Source organism: Platalea leucorodia (genome assembly GCF_965183815.1).
Source record: "Platalea leucorodia genome assembly, chromosome: W".
In the NCBI taxonomy this organism is placed as follows: Eukaryota; Metazoa; Chordata; class Aves; order Pelecaniformes; family Threskiornithidae; genus Platalea; species Platalea leucorodia.
In genome coordinates, this window is record NC_138859.1 from 4572760 (window position 1) to 4593840 (window position 21081).

General features: G+C 41.7%; 1 protein-coding gene across 1 annotated transcript; it reads right to left on the reverse strand.

The window, feature by feature from the left end:
* Nucleotides 1-3722: 3722 nt before the first annotated feature.
* On the reverse strand, nucleotides 3723-20069 carry LOC309601646 (alpha-1A adrenergic receptor; the record flags this gene model as incomplete). The annotated part of the gene is made up of 2 exons (XM_082334805.1): nucleotides 3723-4234; nucleotides 19187-20069. 2 exons carry the CDS (start codon nucleotides 20067-20069, stop codon nucleotides 3723-3725), a joined length of 1395 nt encoding a protein of 464 aa, XP_082190931.1.
* Nucleotides 20070-21081: the final 1012 nt, after the last annotated feature.

The window sequence follows — 21081 nt, forward strand, 5'->3', positions numbered from 1 at the left end:
GAGGGAGCCAAACAAATTATGTGTTTGTTTTTGCTGGCAAATGTGACAGCAGCAGAGGTGTGGCTGGGACCAGGCTTGCCTGATGCTGAGGTCTGAGTGCTTTTCAGAGGCACTGGACAGAGAGAGGTCCTTTATCATCTGTTTGATGACAGAAAAAAAGGATGACAATGAGACCAGGACTTCATTGTTCTGACCTCTGTCTCTCACAAGCAAGAGTCCTGTGCCACAAAGGTGACTCTCCATGCCCGTCTATCCAGACATTGCCACCAGCACGGTGACTTATTTATCCTCATCTTACAGATTCATATTATATTGCTACTTCAGAACTGCTCTGGAATTAAATGACTAATCCATTTGTGTCAGCCTATGTGTAGCTCCACAGCAACCCCTTGCCTGACACCATGAAACCTCAAGAAATCTAAAATTACTGGAGAGACCCTGTGTAAATCTCCCAGCTCCAAAGGAGAGATGGCACAAATGACCTTATTGGTTCAAGTTATAAAATAAGTATACAGCTAGGGTTGGGCAGCAAGTATGTGCAGTGAAGATTTTAAACCTTGCTAGTCTTGCTCAATTTAATGGGTATTTTTCAAAATGTTTCAAAGTTCAGGTTTTGTTCAAATAAACGTCCCACGTATTTGAACCCCGTGAGACTGAAAACCTCAGCCACAAGTCTCATGTGACTTTCTTATGAGATTTCCAGCTTTTCTGCTTCTGGTCTTGGCTTGAAATACCATGAGAATATTTTTTTCATGGTATTTCAACACTTCTAGTTTCAAATTCTAGACTTTATTGAAAAACACTAAGAAAAGATTTAAGGGGTGGGGTGGGTTTCTTATTTAAACTAAAAATGGGATAATGATACAGATTTGCTGTCTGTGAGTGCACGCTTTTGGAAATAAATAAGGGTTTGGGTCCAGGGATTTGATTTGAATTTTTCTCTAATTTTAACCTGTTTGGGACATTCTGTATCTTTCTTATGGAGCATTCATGTGGGAGAACAAAGAACTATTTGCTTCAGCGAATCAGCTAAGCCAGATATTTCATTTTCCAAGTATAAGAGGTAGCCCACTAAACACAACAAAAGCTTAATGGCCTCAAAAATACTGTGCTTCCAAATTCAAGTGTCTTGTCAATGTCTTCAGGACCACCGCAGGCTGGGTTGAGAACTGTTAGCTTCATTTTCCCTATCACTCACTGCATACTCATTTATTTGAAGGCTGGGAGCAAGCCTCTGCTTGATGTGACTTATTAACACCTCAAAACACCTATAAGATGTATCTCTGAGGCAGCAAGTGCTGCAAGGAAAGTTTATGAGCACATGTGGGACCTGAACTGTTCTTGGTTATTACACCAGAAAAAAGATGCCAACTTTGCCAGGTCTTTTACACCTTTCTTGTTCTCTGACATAGCTTCATCAGGCTGGTGGTGTCTGAGTAAATACTAGTGAATCTGCCCAAAGACATGATTCTTACGTTTACGGATTTTACTTTTGATCCTGCAAGATGAGTGAGATCTGTAAACGGGCACTCTGTAATAGGTTTCTTAGGTGTACTGATATTATGAAATAATTTTAATGCATTGAGAACAGGGCCAAATGTAGGGGGAAAATTAGCTGCCTTCTTCTGCCCCTGTGAACTGTCTACACAAAACACAGGCTTAGGTCCATCCACTCTCTTTCACTTTGAGCTCAACGTTTATTTACAGTGGCAGCGCTTGATTAGCATCCTGGCCGTGTATAGATGTGAAGTTCATTTACACTCTGGGGTTGCTTTCTGCTTCCAGGAGTGTGCAAAACAACAGTATTGCAAGAACTCCAAGGATCAGATTTTACTTTCGCAAATTGTCCGATAATGTTCTAGCTGCAAATATGTGTTTGCAGGAGGAAGGAAATCTCATTCATGCACAAATAAAAGACACAGAAGACTGAAATTCTCTTGACATTGGGGGCTTAATACTGAATGAGACGTGAATAAACAATGATTCCCTGTCAATAATATCAAGGTGTCCTTTCAAGGCCCTATCCTGCAAAAGCTAACCTTATTTTAAGCCCTTTCCCTTTTCAAGCCAGTAGATATTCACCACAGGAGCTGACACTGAGACATGAGTAAAGGCTTATGTGTTGTTTCAAGAAGCTGCATTCTTACTTGGCAGGCTCAGGAGGAGTTATGTCAAGAGCTGCTTATTTCTAATACTGTACAGAGAATTCCTCCCACTATTTCTTCCAGATGCTGAACAGGTCATTTATTTATTTATTTGGATTAGCTATATTAAAATATAACATGCTTCCAAATGCTTTTCTCCCAAATTCCCAAAGGACGGCCCTTTCTCATGGGGATGTATGTCCTTAAGTCATTTAACGTGCTTAACTCCCACTGCTCAGAACGAGGGTAAAGTTCCTGACTTTGGCGTACCCAGATCTCATAGAGAACTTAGAGCACTTGGTATTGAAGGAGTCAGAAAAGGAATGTACCGTAACATTGGGCAGGGAGACAGCAAAATGTCTGTAGCTTTTCCAGTGACTGTGGCACTGATCTGACTAGCAAGCTCCTGAGCAAGGAGTTATTGAGGTTTTAAGCAGGTCCCTGCTGGACTCAGAACAAGGAAAACAAATGGATGAGTGAAAGTAACCTCTTTGAGCCTTATTTGATGATGACTTACCTAATTTTGAATTTTATTAGACTCGCATCAAAGCGCAGAGACCTTCCAAACAAACCTAGGATGCATGCAATTTTTCATGTGGTTTTGTTTGGAGATTTAGGAGGTTGGTTGTACAAAAAAGAAAAGTTCTGGTTGGTCTCTGAAGCTAGGTGGAGTGCAGCCACTTGGATCAAGTTTCCCTTGGCAATGGAGTTTACTGAAATCCACAGCACAAAGGGAAACTTAGAGTGACTCCAAGCAGGGCAAGAGCCAAGATCATGTTTTTGCTATGCCCTGTGAGCTGAAGTGACTGCTTTTCCAGACAGGCTGAGGACAAGCAGCCTTGTGGGCATTACAGAAGACCAAATCCCCACCTGGTGCAGCTCAGGCCTGAGGACCAATGAGGCTGCCCAGCTGAAGATGCAAGTCCAAAGAGCTGCCCATTCTCTTCAACAAGGCATGCAGGACCTCACCAAGGCAGGACCTGGACATGAACAAAAGAAGCAAGACGCAGTAGCAAAACGTTCTTGTCCACAGTCCCTTAATGAAAAGTAAGCAGAGACCTGTAAACACTGTTGCAAGACCTGAGCTTCCCAACCTCAGCTCTCCTGGCTGTTGAATTGAGGTTTAGCTTGGGGGGGGGGGGGGGGACGGGGGACGGACAGAATCACAAAATGGCTCTAAATGTGGAGCTGTCTGAAAGTATCCATGCCAAAATCAGCATGGGGTCTTTGTAGTTCGCTCTTTTTCCCCCGTCGCACATAAATCAGAGCAGTAGGAACTTTGAAATAGGGGAATACAGTGAAAAATAAAGCCTTTAAATGTCAGGCAAATGACTTGCAGAGGTAAGTCTCTCAGAAGACCGTGGCTCACGGTCCACTGAAGCCATTCACTGTCTTTAAGGGGCTTCGTTCAGGCTACCAGCACTCAAAGACATCACTCCTCAAAAGCTTTGGCCCTGTTTTACAGTATGCTATTTGTTTCACCTGGATCCTTTCAACTGTTGTAGCATCTACTTCTACTTCCCAATAAAAGGAGCAACATCCCATTAGCAGAGCCAGGAGTTTGGCACATTCAGTCCTCTAGACGTCCTCCCCGTTTTCACTGAGGGACATGGTGTGTATTTTAATGGTTGGCACTTTACAATTTTCATGGACAAGGTTCCCTGAAGTGCCTGCACAGCAGCATTCCTGAAGGAAACCTTTACTTTTTGCTTTGGCAGCAGTACAGTCTTTAGAAACTGCATTTTTTGCAGGCATGCTTTGCACAGCAGAGAATATCTTCCATTCGCAGACCCCATCCGACTTGGAAATCTTATAGAAGGTTTCTCCCGAGCCAACAGGGATACGGACCACACCTTTGCCGCTCTCCATGCTTTGGCTAGTGGGATGGTTGAGGTTGAAACTTGGGGATTGCTTCTTTGCTGCTTGCTTCCTTGGGAGGCACTGTGCTCTCAGGACGTTTTGGAACGCTTTCTTAAACTCTTGACTTGAGCACGGATAGATTATGGGGTTGATGCAGCTGTTTAAATATCCAAGCCAAAATGTTATTTTAAAAAGTGTGTCCGGGGGTTTGATTGCAGGAAAGAAAGAACCTAAAATGGAAAATACACAGAGCGTTAAGGCAGAGGCAGTGAGAAATTGCAGGTAACCAAAGAAACTTAAACACTGGAAATAATAAATAAGATTCTGTTCTGTCTTGGAAAATTTATGACTTGAAGCCCAGTTCCTGCGGGGACAAGTCTTTCAGAAGGTACGGTGTTGTGCCATTACGTGGATGTTCTATCAGAGATCGATTCAAGACATCTACTTTATTATCCAAGCTTTGTTTACCCATTTACAGCTAGAGAGGGAAGCAAGAGGACTGGTATCAAGTGATAGAGAAAAATACTTCCTCCGGGACTTCTAATTCAAGATTAGTTAGCCAAATAACAGTCATATCTAGGAGGTCATCAAAAAGGACTTCAAATGGCAAGAAAATGACACCACTTCAGAAGTCAGAGTAGGAGAAAAATAGGATTACTGAGTTGACTGCATTCCAGCTAGAAGTCTTAAAAATAATAAAGTATTGGGTACTCATTTTCCCTTGAAACCTTTAGAAAATCTAACTTTCCACATTTTTCAGTCTCATAGAATGCATCTAAAATTCAGAGAAGTTAAGGAAAGGTTCCTTTTTATGTCAGTGAACACAGGAGCCACTCCTGGAAACTGATATATACATGCCCAGAGATGATTAAAACAGCAAGAACTTAGATGGCTCCTTAGTAAGGAAAGTACTGTGGGGCTTTTTATTCCATAGAAGACAGGATAATGTTCAAAAAATTAGAAATTGTTTGACACAGCTTATTCAGCATATCAGTGACAGAGCCATAAACTGTGCATTCATTAGTCCGCACTGTCTTGGCACAACAACAGTCAACTACAAGTGACCATGTGAATTGAAAATTAAATAGCATTACTAATATCCTTTTTAAAAAATTGATTATGATATATGATACATAGGATTTAATTATGAGTTATCTGCTGATTTAAAAATCTTGGGAACATTTTCCCTAATGCCAAACTTTTGGGTTTTTGTTTAACTACAACTTGAGCTCCTTACTTGAGCTCCTTACTGCTTGTATAAGCAAGTTTTTAACTTTAAATGATTTAAATAGGATGCCAGTGAATGCTTAAGAGATTTACTCATGGAGAGATGTTATTATAAAGCTACAGAGACATATTTAAGATATCAAAGAGTCAACACTGCTGCTTACGGAGAATTGTTTAGAAATTTGTTGCTTTTCTTGAATGACATTAGAAAGTGGCCATTGTAACAAGATCCTGTAATTCTCTTATTTGGTACTTCTCTTTGCTTAGAAATAAAAACAATATTGTCTGAATGTGAATGAACCAGAAAACTAAATTCAGTGTGATGCCGGGGTGGGAATAAGTGACAACAGCACTTCTAAGACCAGTTTTGCAAAATGAATCTAGAATCAGAGAAAGAGGAAAAATATTTGCCATATGTTGTCAAGAGGAAAGGCTGTTTCTTGCCTCCTTTAAAAGAAAGAGAAAAAAAAAAAAAAGTGGTTCTATCATACCAGTGTCCGTAATTAGTTTGGGCACAGGAAGAAAAATAATTTCCCAGAAAACATAATTGTCTCATTTTGGACTTTATAGTCAAGTTTATAAGAAACAGGACTTCTGGTACTGACAAATGCTTGTCTTCCTGCTTCCCCCCTGAAAAATCGTAAGCATGTATGTGTTGAAAGAACTACTGTGCAAGATTTAGGCATCGATACATTTGTCATCCTCTGCAGTTTAACTACGTCTGTAATCAGCTCCTAAGCTTTACAGGGATCGATCTGTTCGTTGGACCTCCCCTGACTTAGGAAAAGCTAATAATGCCATCAGAGAGTGTTCTAATTTAATTCGGAGAGCTGCTGAAGTTCGGTTTGAATCTTTTTCTTCCCATCTTTGTCAAACAAAGCTACAGCAAGTGCAGCAAATGCTTTCAAGCGGCAGAAGCCAGAAAGGAATTCTCAGGGTGTTTTTGCCTGTGTGAGAATGTATCAAAATATCGTCTGAACCAGAGAGACAAATGTGATTAAGGACTTGCTCATTCTGCTGAACATGGTCTCCAGCATGAAATGCAAAGCATTGTCTTCTTGCCGTGGTACCAGCTCCTACCCTCTGACAGGAGCTGATGCGCCCAGAGGACACGCTGCTGTCCGGGAAGAAATAGGAGATGTGGTGGGGTCCAAAGCCTTCCAGTTATCTCTGACCTGGGAGAGGTCCCCTAAGACCCAGCCCATCTGGTGTGTGTTGGAGCAGCAGAGAAGTGAGACTGAGTCAGAATACCCAAAGGCAGTGCGGAACATGCCACAGGAGCTTGGTCTTTGTATGGGAGCCGCTGAACCTCTGATGCTAACCCCAGTTACAACCTAGGCATCAAGCACGAGCCTTGCTGCCGCCGTGTCTGCTTCTGTGTTGCTCCAAGCTAGCTAGACAGAGCAGTTTCACTATCAGTTTCAACATCAACTACTTTTTAAGACCAAAAATGTTGTGCTAGAGAAAGCAAATGCTGTTTTGCAGTTAAGCATGAGTGAGCAGGCATACCCACAACCTAGAATTTTTCTCAGCAAATTAATGCTGCTTTCCTTTGGTGAAAAACAACTAAATAACCTTCTCAAAGAATTTTCTGGCTGGAGTCATTGGCAGATGAAAAATAACGAAAGGCTTCTAAATGCCCAAATCATGCTTATTTTTTTCTTTATTTCTTCATTTAATTGCAGCATATCTACTGCTTTCCCATTTTGTGTTAAGACAAAAGGTGAAACAAATCTCAGTTTAGGGAATCAGCTGTGTGAGGCTGAGTGTAAAAATGGGTAAACAATAACAATTCCTGTTTGCTGCAACTTCTGTCTCACTTTAAATGGAATGCTAATGCCTTGCCAAAGGCTGATAAAAATAGAAAATAGCCAGTGTCAGAGTCTGTCTCTTGCTCTTTTTTTGGGGTGGGGATCTGCATGCTAATTTATTAACGTAACCTTTTTTGGTTCATCAGTGTAGAGACTTGTTGCCTTGGAACAACACACAGTGAAAAGAAAACAAAGTAGCTTTAACGACATACAAGCTTTGCTGTCTGTAGACCCCATCACACACTGTCTTTAACTCTTTCTTTCCAGTGGTGGATACAACCTGGGGTTTGGGACAGTAGTTTTTCTCTGCTGTGCACTTGGTTGTGCTAGTCAGTGATGTTTCGTAAGTTTAGACCAGCTAAAGCTCTGTCTCCAGGCTTCATTATAACTGTGTGTTGTCCTGTGAATGAAACAGTACTAATTTCAATAGGAAGAAATATTGTCAGTAGCATCTTGAAAGGGCTGAGGCTAGAATTGGTAGTCAATGGACCCAATATGTAACAGAGCTAGGTGTAAAATCAAAGTAGAAATAATTTGGACCCTCTTCTTATGCTGACAACTTCCAGAGCAATATATCTCAAGATCAGCAGGTCTAAACCTTGAGCCACTGAAATACTGTGTAGGGTGCAAAAAATATTTCACCTCATGCATCTTCTCTGTAAAATGAGCAAAATCCTTCTGTATGATGCAGGACTGCTGTGAGGTACTCTTGACACATTAGCATTTGCTTAGTGCCTCTGTAGAAGTGTGATGTCCTATTCCAAGGGCCACAGAAAGAAATGCCCTTCTATTGCAGACACCTGGTTACCTCTGTAGTTCAGAAACTTTACCTAATATTTTCTGTTGGCTACCTGAGTATCTGGCAAAAGGGGAAAAATATTGTATTCTCCAAGTCCTTGAGGAATCAGAATACTAAGAATGTATTCTTTTCTTCCAGGCCTTTAATATTCAGTGACATTGCTGTGATGATTAATATCAGTGGTTGATGTATCTGGTAGGAAGTGGGAGTCATTTTCAAACAGTGCTGCTAAGCCTGGTGATAAAGTGTGTTGTTCAGTGTGCTGAAACATCGAACTGGGCAGTGGCTGGCAGCTCAAGTCAGATGAGTTCAAAGTAAGAATAAAACATAGGCTTTGTGTTTTGGTTTTTTTTAAACAATGACTGTAATTAACCATGAGATTAAACAACCAAGCAGAGTGGTGAAATGTCTCTTCTTTAGGCTTTATGGTATAAGACTGTTTCCTATGTAGCAGTAGGCAAAACAAAAGAAACTTGGTGAAACTGGGGTGAGCAGTTCAGTGTCCGTGTCCATTCAATCCTTGACCACTTGGCAGCTGCCAATTAGTGTCCACTTGGGTTTGGACACTTGCCTACTAGCAGTCAGGACTGAGAAAGCAGAATTATTATAGCACCTAATTCTCCAGAGCAAGCTTTTCCAATTCTCTCACTCTAGGCTAGGTGTAATCATAGATAAATAAAGCGCTGCCATCCAGGTATCCTCCAATAGAGTTGGATAGTGAGCAGCAGCTGAGAAGTGAAAAGTTCTCTTTCTTAAAACTAATTCTCTATGCAATTCACAGGCCTTAATGTCTTCCCTGGTACACTGTCAGGAATAAAATGATAAATAGTGGCAAAACTGATTACAGTTTAGAGGCTTCATCATACATTATCTCCCTGCAGTCTGTGCTGGAGGAACAGTAAAGAAAACTTCAACTGATCTTTTAATGCCTTTGAATTGTAGATTGACTAAATGATGCTTGAATTTGCTTTATTTTCAAAAGGTTGAGGACTCTCAAGTGTCAGTAGCACAATTCAATTGCCTATTATATGAAAATTAAATAAAATGTACTATTAGCCTCCTGAGATCCTTTGCCATTAAGTATTCCATCACTCACCCCTGAAAATGTCAGGATTTCATTCCCCTCCCTCACCATTTATTTGCCTGTTTGTCGACTAGAAGTTTCTTCAGATCTGAGAGAGAAGTTTTCCATGTACCTCCTGGTGAGTAAGTGCCAATTCAGTCACAAAGATGTAATTTGACTTTGTCATTTGTCAGAAGTTACAGAGCTGCTTGATTATAGGTTGTTTAAAAACCAGTACTGATGTCATGCGTCGTTTCACTGATGGACAGCAAAGAGGGATTTAGAAGCTGCCAGACTATAGAAACTTGGGTTATTTGTTTACTCTGTATCGTCTTCGTCAGCACTATGGGAATAAGATCCTATACATTTTTGTCCCATAGTGGTGTTAAAATCCATCTCTGCTACTAAATCTTGCAGCTCTGTTTGGATTCACTACTATTTTCCCCCTTTAATGCTGTATGGCACAAATCCGGTGACTGAGGCAGAGCACAGGAAAAGGCACGCAGGGGTGTGTGGCTACGTTAGTGCGTGGGTGAGATCAGGTCTGCACCCGCATGTGATGAGAGACCAGCAATAACCTGCAAAATAGTCATGCCCTTGTATTCAGAGCTTGCAATGAGAAGCTGCCTGCAGTACCTAGAGTCAGCAGCTCCAGATTCCGCTCAGGAGATGACAGCAGTGCCTGTGAACCTTGTGAGCACAGAACCAAAGAGTATTTGTTAGTGTTATGTTATCAAGGCTTGAAGTGTCCTAGGGAATCAGGAGAAGTACCTATTTTAAACCTTGCACAGAAGTCAAACAAAAATCCTAGCATCTCTTGCCTCTGACGTATAGGAAACACGCCTCTGGAATCACAGCGAACTGGGAATGGGGATAGTGGTCTGGTTTACAGGAAGGCAAAGCTTAAAACTCAGGTCCTGGGATCTGCCCTAAAGGGGTCAAGCTAGAGGGCAGCAGCTATTCCAAAGCAATTGCCCTAAAGACCCAGAGGATAAAGCACAGAGGAGCACTGATGTCCCCACACAGATTAACTGTGTACCAGGGCACCCTAGATCTCTCACGAGGCAGTCTGCTCTACAAACGTTGATAAATGTGTTACATCTTGTGTTCCCAAGCTCAATGTTAGCACTGAACTTTATTCCATAAGACTGGCACTTTATACTGCATCTCGGGTCAAACACAAACCACCTCTTGGAAAGTATATTTATATATATATGTATTGCTGCAGACATGCAACAGCTGCGCTCTGTACATATATGCTCTCCCAGCACGTCTCACCCTGCTGCTCCCTTATGGAAAGTATTTTCTGTGGGAACAAAAAATGGGATCAAAAACCCCTTGAATGGTCAGAAACCCTTCTGGGTTTTGTACAATCAAATTAACATAACAAATACAGAACAGTGGTTTGTAGACATGAGGAAGGGTAAAAGCCTGCATCTAGCAAGTCTTGTACATTTACACTTGTGCCTGTCCCAGGGCATGGAATATTGTGGCTGATTCAGGGGGGAAATAAGAGTGACTTTGTGCCTAGATATCCCTGACCCATAATAAACAGCTGTAGAAAGAGTGAGAGTTTGTTTCTCTTCACAAAAGAATTCAGGAGGGTGTGGGTGTTTGGGCACAGGTGAGAGGTGGAAAGGACAGGCAACAGGAATGGGTCAGTCTGGGAACGGTGCTCTGATTATTTGCATTTTTTCAGACCTAATTTATGCTCTGTTTCATATTGTACCCACTTACGATGGATGATATTTCTGGCAAAGAGCAAACATCTCAGCAAGCAACTATTTCCAGATTCACTGTGGGCAGTTGCAGATTTAGAAAGCCGATAAAAAAACATGGGAAGGTAAACTGAGGTTTTGTTACCCATGTAAACCCAAATAATCACATTGTTTTACAAATCAATTTTGTTGTTGTTGAAATTCCAGCTCCCATGCTGTTACTGCAGTGGAATGATTCTGGATCTTGTTGCTCACATTTTTAAGATATTTGATATTCATCCGAAGCCCTTGCTCTCAGAGTCATGCACTTGCAGCAAAAACTTAGCTTTCCTTTAAAAATTAAAAAAAACAAGCAGGTGGTTCGGAGAGTAGTTTGAAAAGATGAGTCTGTCTCAGCCTGTCTCACGAGTTTGTCACTACGTGGTTGTCGGTCGTGATTTTGGAATCCTTGGGGTTAGCAATACAGGAATTATATTCTTCAGCAAAAGCTGAGTATCTATCCCTCACGTATCGAAATTGAAGACAAATCCTGACATTTGCTGGGTGGGGTGGGAGAATCACTCATTGCCTTTCAATCACTAACAAATCCTAAATTGCACCACGATGTCTGAGAGTGAGTGAAAAATTACATTCCTGGTTCATTTACTCCAGGGACTTGACAGTGGTGACTACACAAAGTAGGAACATTTGGAAGACAAGGACAAGCCTTCTCTGACAGGCAGTGCATGCAGGAGAGCCGTAGACGTGAATCATGAAACATAACACCACTAAGTCCACTTTCTCTCCCTTGTTTTCAGTTTAAATGGCTATTAATATCGCCAATTCCTTCCGCTGCTTTGCTGGGTTATGAGTCAGTAGGACACAACGTTTCAGGACTCTGTAACAGTGGAGAAATGCTGGCTACAGGGATGTCAGCAGGAGCTTTGCCATTGGCTTCAGTGTAGCTGAGTTATCAACCTAGACCAACAAAGCCTTTCCAGTCTGTGTTTATGAAAAACGCCCCTTGTGATTAGCAAAAAAAAAAACCAAAACTTGCCAAGGAAATATCTTGGCTGTTTATCTTCACGGCTTATTTTCTCCCCATTCAATGGCTTAACACACACACACACTTGTGCTTCGTGACTCAAGGAGTGTAAACACCCTTCTTCTCCCTGACCTGTGCTCCAGAGAATGAGCTGGGGCTTTATTCTGTTTATTTGTTTGTTTGTTTTCCCCTTTACTTCTTTTTTTCTTTTTGTCGCTGAGGGAGCACACTGAAATGCTAATGTGGGGAATCTAGCTCTGAATATTTCCTCCATGGCTGGAGTTCAGCATTTTCTGATATGAAAACTGTATTGAGGGTTAGGTTGTCACAGCTTTTATTAAATTTATTTTATTGTGTTATTATCAGCTGAACAACGAAAAGAAAGGGGATTCAGATCCTTGCTTCTCTGAATATCTGAACGACCCAGCCATGACAATGTCAAGGGAGTGCACGGGCTGCTTGCCTTACTCTGTGCCCTCCAAGTAAAGAGGTGGGAGGTACAGGAGGATCCCGTGCTTCTATTTACTACTATGAGACCATCTATCCAATTCTAAAGAAGAAAAGAGGTGATTCATAAAAAGAAATGAAGCTATTTACCTTCTGTATGGAGAAATGCCAGGATAGTGTATTGTAGTCCCATATTTTCCACTGTGATTCCCTGGAATGTTGGTGCAATTCTACACAGTTCTCCCCAGGAAAACTTTTGCTCTCTCTTTCTTATTTTCCCCACCGGCAAACTTATTTACCCTCCCAACATATAAACACCTTCTCTATAACAGGATAAAACAATACTATCCATTGCTTCAGTTTCATCAATCAAAATTATTTCGATTCTACAGGAAAATGGTGACTTTCTGTTCAGCACCTACAGTTAGCTTGTTACTGAGGGATCTCAGCTCACTGCTGAATCTCACACCGTGGCAGTTCCCATTATACGGCTCCTTAAACTAGGGGGGATGGATGAATCACAAGCACTGCCTTTTTGTGCCCCAAAAAGTCCCTAAAAAACAGATTTAAGCGGTTCTCAGAATCTCACACCGGTTGCAGCCTGTGTGTTACCCTGAAATGATGTTCCCAGATTTTGCTCATTAAAACACTGCTGTCTGCAGGAGTCAGTAGGCATGGAACAGAGTGAATTGCAGAGTACAAACTTCTAGGCAGTAGCAGGTATTTGAACTCCTGCTGTGATAAGATATGGGCGAAGCAGAGACCCTGGCTTTACTTCCCTGACCCAACTCTGTCATATTCTGGTTCACAATGACAAAGGAACATGGTCCAAAGCCCGGTTACTTTGACAGTAAGTGGGCAGGACGCAGGATGGCTTATCCAGAAACCATGGGAGTTGATCTGAACATGTTCTGGCAGGAAAACACTGAATTGAGACTCAGATGATCTTGAAAAGAGTAAGAGGCCATAAAGCTATACCTGACATGTTTTTCAGTGGTACCAAACATCAGATGGGCCCTTGAAGAACAGCCTTTGGGAAATACTGTACCCTAATAGACAAAACAAAAGCTTTGTGTCGTCCCAGCACTGCAACACAGAGAAAGACCCGTCAATCATGCCTTAGCAACGTGATTAAGGTAAATGAACTTCTGTATCTGACAGCATACAAACAACCACAGTTTTTCTGTCATATCTGGCCACCTTTGACTTCCAAAAATAAGTTTCCCATTTACAGCTGAGTGGACTAGGTATGAACTCATGCCTCTGGAGCCCAAGCAAGGTGCTATAGTTAAGTCAGCCACCTTATTAAAACATATAACAAGTGATGGTATATACGACAAATGCAAACCTCGCAGGAAAACACAGGGATAAATCCACCAACCTCCAGATGTTGGTGCGTGTTCCTACTCCTTACCTTGTGACCTCCTGAGACATTGCATCAATGGCAGAGATAGAAAAATGCACTTTATTTTTCTGGTTTACCTCTAGTGAAAGTAGGGAGTCTTTCTCTTTGATTCCAGTTAAAAAACTGCCACAAAATAGTAATTAGAAATGAGCTGCAGATGGGCACATAGACAGGATTAGAGGATTCCCTTGACAGCGTTTGTGTCAGTTCACAAGACTAATTTACTACTCTACTGCAAATATAAATACCCTCCAGCGTATCCTCTTTTCTGCTCTCTTCATCATGAGAATGATTGACAAATGCTAAAAGTCTTCCTCTCCCTTGCCCAGCTTAGTAGTCTGTATTGTTTTTTTCCCCTGTGACATCCTGGCTCAGACTTGCCCTTTTTTCTTCTTTCTGCTACTGAACACAACAGCTACAACCAGATAGATTTAAGATAGCTTGCCACAGAGAGTGGACAACAAACAAAACTTTGTGAGTTTGCTTGTGAGGGTTTGTTAAGACGAACCATCAATCCCAATTTAGGACCATTTTTGTAATATCCCAACCCTTTTTCTTTTTTCCATCAGTTCTGTGCATGTTTCACCTCCAAACAACCTCCAAGCACTGTCATCTATGTTGTTGAAAATAAACGTGAAAAATTCCCAGAGCAACCCATAAGTGTCTTCCAGCTACAGGAAAAGGTCTTCTCTGTCAGTTATGACATCATCCTCAACATCACCTTGAAAACTGGTGCCATCACTACAGGCATGCACTGAATTTCTGGACTCTTCTAGCTCTGAGTATTTCTTTCTATGTCTGTCTATATCCCTTTCTAGCAATTGCAAGAGGAAAACAAAAAACAGAAATGGAAGAAACATGCTGTTGCGACAGGCTATTATTGCAGAGTGCCAGGGCCCAACAAGCCTTAATTGCCCAGATGAGCCTCATCTTTGGCCTCTACTCACAAGCCCTCTGCCCTAGGAGCTGCATGTAAGGTCAGGCTGTTCTCCTTACCCCTCTTTGAGTGATGTAGGCAAGCTCCAGCTTGTTCTTTGCTCGCTCTGTTTTGTTATTTTGTGTTTGTGTGGTGTTTACTGGACCTGTGGTGTCAGCTGAACCTGTCATAGATGCCACCTCTGCCTGCTTCTGCTGAGGTACGGTGACTGTACGCTTTTGTGGAGGGCACGGGTCCTACCTGCGCTGTTGTCACCCTCTGTTCCTGGGTTGTTCTCCCTCCTGGAGTAGCCCTGCTCTTGCTGCTCCTTGACGTTCAAGTTTCTCTAGGAGCCTGTTCTCAAGTTTCTAGTTCAGCTTCAAGTAGTCTCTATTTGCTGGTGCCTGAGAGAATATGGTTGCTCCAATTTGAAAAGCAATATTGCTTACTTTAGGGCATCTTTTTTGCTCCAGGATCTTAAAGAACTTTAGCAACGTGTTAAACAAGATCTTAAAGAACTTTGAGCAGAGAAGCAGGGAGTCACTTTATAGGTTACTTGGAAAAAAGAAACTTGATGATAAGAAGGTTTTGACTAGTGTATGAAACAAAAATGCAGCTCTATCACCTGCTAGTCCTCCTAGCTAGATCATAGATCTTAATTCCCTTCAGTAAAGCAGTGTATTCTTGTTCATGTAAAGGAGTGCATGGGGCATAATCCCTGTTCATGACACCTGGCTTGCGCTCCTCCTAGCTATTTCAATGGAGTGCTTTAATGCAGTTATGTTTTGAGAAAGGAGCCAAGCATGGGGTAACCAAAGTGTGAAGGTCAGCACTAAAAAGCTTTTAAAGCTATTCTCACCACGTAAATTAACATGAGGGGATGTTAAATGGGGACGCTCAAGGGATTCCTAAGTGGCTAGCAGTTGGGAATATGGTGATTAAGTGTTGCAGAAAAAGAAATAAGAGGTTAAGAAAAGGATGCAACAGGTGTAGAAGATGCTATGTGAGAGCAATAGCCCTAAAGTGGACAGGGAAACATCCTTTCCAGCTACCTTCCCTGAAGGGCTGAATAATAGACTACTTGGATGGGGCAGGATGCTCTCATAGTCTGCTTGGAGCAAACATCAGCCTGCATTAAACAAGTGGCAGCCAGTGAAAGTATGTAGAGCTCCTAAACAGGCGAGTAATCTATTCAGAAGATTAACATTTCCTTCTGTTGAATATATCTCTTGTATACTTATCCTTATAGGAAGGTGGATGCCTAGTGTAGAATGAGGAAAGTTTCATGGACATATCTGAAAATCTTCTGCTTGGGAAGCAATTGAAGAGAGCTGTAGATGTACATGGACATCAGTCTTTCTTTACAACCTAATACTAGGGCTACAGTGTTGGACATGATTGCTCTTAGGCAATGACATTTATAGGAAGAGTCTGTGCAGAATTCCCCCAATAAAGTTAATTCAGCAGTGGGTTTACAGCTTATTTTGTGTAATAGCAATTCAAAGGAAGATCAGCAGAATAAAAAGCACTTTACACTATCAGACTTCCACTGCTGTGGAGCAGAGACAGAATTTGAACTCACTGAGAACGGCTGTCATATATAGAGGTTAATGGACCTAGGCAAAGGACCTCACAGCTTTTGCTGGCTCTGTTTAAACTCCTGTTTAGGTGCCTATCGCTACCTTTTACTCTGCATTTCAGTTGGTCTAAGCCTTCCCTAAACTATCACGGAAAAGGACCTTTCATTGCACTAGGAAGGCTACGTGTCTATAGAGGAACTGAGATTTAATTAGGGGAATACAAAGACTGTGGATCTTGTTGGGACACACTTGAGCTTCGACTTGGAAGGTTTTGTTAAACAATATGTGAAGATATGGTGAGTTCAAAGAAGCTTTTACAGGAAAGCTTTAAGACTAGGAGTGGATCCACTGGGTCACCTCTAAAGAGGGAGAGGAAGTGCCTGCAGAAATGAAAACCTGCCTTCTTCCAGGGGAAATCAGTTGTTTTGACACTCTTTTATTTTACAGAGGTTTTGTGAAGGGTGGGTGTGCACTCCAGCATTCAGCAAAAAAACAACTCTTAACCTCAGTTCTTTTCATGCAACAGGATTATCATTCCCTGGCTTACTCCACAAAAGTCAAAGCCAAGTGAGAAGAAGGTGTATTGGACTATTGGACTGAAAGCCTTTGTCTGGAATGAAACTAATGAATCTAAGGAGGTAAGAAAGACATTACTTACACAAATAGTAACTGGCAACTTTACACACTGATTTCAATTAAGATATTGTCTTATGGCAGTGATACTCAAACTGTTTCTCCAGTTATTTGCAGCAACATCTACTGATATGGGTTTCATGCCTTTATCCCCCTCTTGATATTCTTCTATCACTCTTGCCCTTCCCATACCTACAGCCTGAAAGTTTCTATCCCCATTTGTTATACACTTTAACAAGCCTGTTGTTTCTTGTTTCACATTGGTTCTTGACTGGTAGAATTGATGTTAATAGACATGGCGATCTTGAAGATGCTGTAGTTCACAGTAAAATAAACTTAAGTTTTGGGAACTTCTGCTGCATAGAGTGGCAAGCACTTGCCAGCTATCTGAAGTGGCTTGTGTAGCACAATTTAAGAACGTCTGTCTCATGGGCAACCTTCATTGAGGGTCTGCTTCTAAAAGGCTGCAACTCCTACAAATGACTGAAGTGACCTGCAGCAGCCGATGGCTGATGGGACCATTTATAGACCGACCAAAGTTCTTGTTGCCCAGCCAATTGTGTTGCAAACTCCACAACTGCCATTGGTTTCGACAAGAGTGCTTTGTATAGCCGAAATGTCTGACCTCTGCCACTAACCTGCTGCGTGATCCTGGCTGGATCACTTTGCCTCCCTACGCCTGCCTTCACCTGCCTGCAGAATAGGTCTGACAATGGTTACCGGACAATGGAACGCTTTTGGAAAGCGTTCTGCATTGTATACGTGTAGGATGCCATATGCAATCATCTCTGGGTGAGTCTCTGGCTCTGAGTGGGACAGTCTGCCTCCAGATGTGTTGCCTTGGTTTCTTTGAAGTTGTGGGGTTTTGTGCCACTTGTCTCTTTAATATTTTTTTGACTTTAAACAAAAGTAGCAAATAGGTTTTGAAAGACTTATTATACGCTTTAAAAATAACATAGTAACCCCACCAAGATAGGGAAACTAACCTCAAGAAAGTTTCCTTATAAGGGATCAAAGAAAGATGCAAAGACACTCTTGAGTCCAGCAAATTTCTTAAATATTAAGCAAATTAATTAACAACAGCTCTGTGTGGGCAACCACATTTGCAGACGAAAAGAAGTGTGTTTAATGCGTTCTTGCAAACCCTTTTTGGGTATGTTTCAGACATCTTGGCAACCAGCATTCCAACATGCTGACATCCTGGACAGCACGAGCCAGGCCTCTCAGGGCTCCTCCTCATGAAATATCTACAGCTCTTACTCCGGCACTTCCCAGTATTGACCAATAGAAAAGATTCTGTAGTTTTGGCTTTTTCACATGGCAGCATTAGTGACAGGTTTTTGTAAAGCAATCTGGTAATCTTGGTAAATCCACCAGAGGTTAATTGAAAAACAACAGTTTTTTATAAGGTTTTAAAAAAAATTAAAAGAAAATCCCCAAATCTTTCTTTGCATGCTTAGGTAAGGCTGATATTTCTTTTTCTTAATTGTACATATTGTTCTGGTACTAGCTAAAAATTCCACACAATCTTACTTTATTTTTCTTACTCAGCATAAGCCCTTTCCATAAGAAAAGCTACTGAAATTGAGTAACTCGCAGATTTAAGGTTCCGTGTTTCAAAAACCAATATTTAGTACAGCTGTTGCAGAGCAAACTTCAGTGTGATGTGCCACATACATCACACTCAGATATAGGTATGAAATTAGTATTCTGCTTTTAAACCCTGAAATCACATCAAAGCTGACTGAGCAGGTTTTAATTAAAATTCTAATTACTTCTTTATATTTCAGTGATAGCAAAGCAGAACAAATCCCTGACTTTGCTCCCCTTTAGAATTACAACTGGTGAATAAATATTCATATTCAGTGTGACGGTTGAAGCCAGTGTTTGGGCAGTGGTCTCGGTGGGTTTCCACAATAGATGCAAGTCAGAGAAGTATAAAATTAGTTTGAAGGATCCTCATTGCTGTCTTCTGACTGGTCTTATGATAAATTAAAAAATACATTCATTTCATTTGGAGTGTGGTATCTCATAGTGTGAACTTCCTGATAGGAAGCTGATTTTTTTCCTTATAGTGGGAATTACTAGGTGCTGAGCACTCCAAGAGATCTGGCCCCAAGTCTGTAAACAGCTGCTTTGACCCTGAATGCATTTCTATCTTGACCTTTTACGTATTTATATCACCTGAAGAACTGGTTGCAAACATAGATATAAACACACCCCCCCCCCCCAAAGGTATTATTCCTATAGCATAGTTGGTCACAAATAACAGTCCTAGTTCTGAAAGAGTATTTTCTGTATGGAAAGAGAGTACTAAGTCCTTTCCATTATTTTCAGAATTTTATGCTTCTCTTTGAACCAGAGATGATTTGTTTCATTCGAGACTATCATTTCTTATGCTCACTGCTTTGTGATGGTGAATGTTTTGATTTTGACAGCTTTCCGATAGAAAATTATTCTCTCAGAGGTTTTCTGGTCAGCATTGTTGTACACAGGCACAAACATGGCCCTCCCTCCAGGGAAGGTGTTGTAAAAGGTAGAGGGTTTTGCTTTACTTACCAAGAGGCATTACTACAAAAAATGGAAGCCAGCAGAGAACGAAGCATCCCACAACTATTCCCAGGGTCTTGGCAGCTTTCTTTTCCCTGGAGAACTTGAGGAGACGCACGGAGAAATGATGCTTGCTCTTGGGGTTGGATGCCGATCCACTCGCTTCAGGAGCATTTTTACGATGGATCCGTAGGGTCACTTCTTCAGAACGAGATCTCTCTGTCTTCAGACCAGATGTCAGACCTTTGTTTTCCCTTTTGGCCACTACATACACTCGGCAATACATCACCAAGATAATAGTCAGGGGGAGGTAGAAGGAGCCTAGAGCAGAGAACAACACGTAGCCAGGTTCCTCGGTGATTTGACAGATGGTCTCATCTTCTGGTGCTGGTTCCTTCCAGCCGAAAAGAGGTCCAATTGATATCACCAGAGACAATGCCCAAACGCACAGTAATGCCAGGAGGCCTCTCTTCTTTGTCACTATAGTTGGGTATCTCAATGGGTAGCTCACCCCGATGTATCTGTCTATCGAGATGATACAGAGGCTCATAATGGAAGCAGTGCAGCAAAGGACATCAACAGCTGCCCAGATGTTGCAGAAGATTCTCCCAAAGGCCCAGTACCCCAAAATCTCCATAGTAGCTGAGAAGGGCAGGACAGTGGAAGTCAAGAGGAGGTCAGCTACAGCCAGGTTAATTATATAATAGTGCGTAACACTCTGAAGATGCCTGTGGCAGGCTACAGAGAGGATAACCAGAATATTACCCAAAACCCCAAAAACAATCAACCCCCCTAGGATAACACCAAGTAAAATGGCCTTTGAAATGTTCACAGGCCCCACAGAGTGAGTGCAGTTGGAGCAGTCGGAGGAGTTTCCAGGGAGGAAAGCCATGGTGAGTGGCTGATAAAGTTCATGCGAGGCTGTTGTAGTTCATTCCCTTTTCAGGTGGGAAGAGTGATAAGATCAGTTCTTGGAAGGTTCTACAGGCAACATTTGCCTGGCTTTGCTGGGGAAAAGAGTTTTTAAGAATGTCTTAGAAGTACAGCACCAGGAACAGTGAGAAGGATCCAGAAACATATTAGAAAATCTACCTTTCTCCCTAAGTTTTTACCATTTTAGCACAGTCAATAGCCACTATTTCCAAGACAAATTTAACTCCTTTTGCATTTTTCTTGGGGTGCAGAAGTGAGGCTACACAAAACAGAGGCTATTTATCCTACTTTCCAGGATTTCATTATGAGAAATATTGGAATTGCAGGTTAAAAATAATTTCTGCCTTTTTGGGAAGATTCAATATTTAAGTAACATAAATATTCCAAAGGGTCTCAAATTTAGGTTTCTCCCAAGAGGAAATCACTGATGCTTTTAATTACCTTGTGTTAGTCCTAATTCTGCCTTACAACTGGCTTAGAAACCTGACAGGGTGGAGGCTGCTGCTGTGTCTGCTCAATAATGTCATTTGAGATACCTGCCACCACCCATCTTCAGGGTCTGAAGTGTCAATCAAGGCTTCTCCATGCTGCAGAGCAGTTGTCACTTGAGTTTCTGGACTGCGAATTAAAGTTCATTTACATCAGCTTCTGGCTTGCTCTGAAGGGAAGCATGAAGTTTGCTTTGTCAATGATGCTGTTGTGCTCTTTGCAGATCATCACTCCCCTGAAGGAGACAAAGACACAGACAATGATTCCCAGAAGCGACGTTCATTACTGCTATGGTTCCCATATAAGAATAGAGCAGGAGGCTATTTTAGGGAGCCTTCCTCAGGCTGGCTCCAGTCAGTGGAACCAACCTTTTTCAGCCCAGTATTGTTTAACAACAACAAAGAGACCAACGTGGATTTCGTTGCCTGAATTTTCTTGCCACGTTCTCGGCAGCAGTCTATTCTCCTTCAGGGAAAGCAATC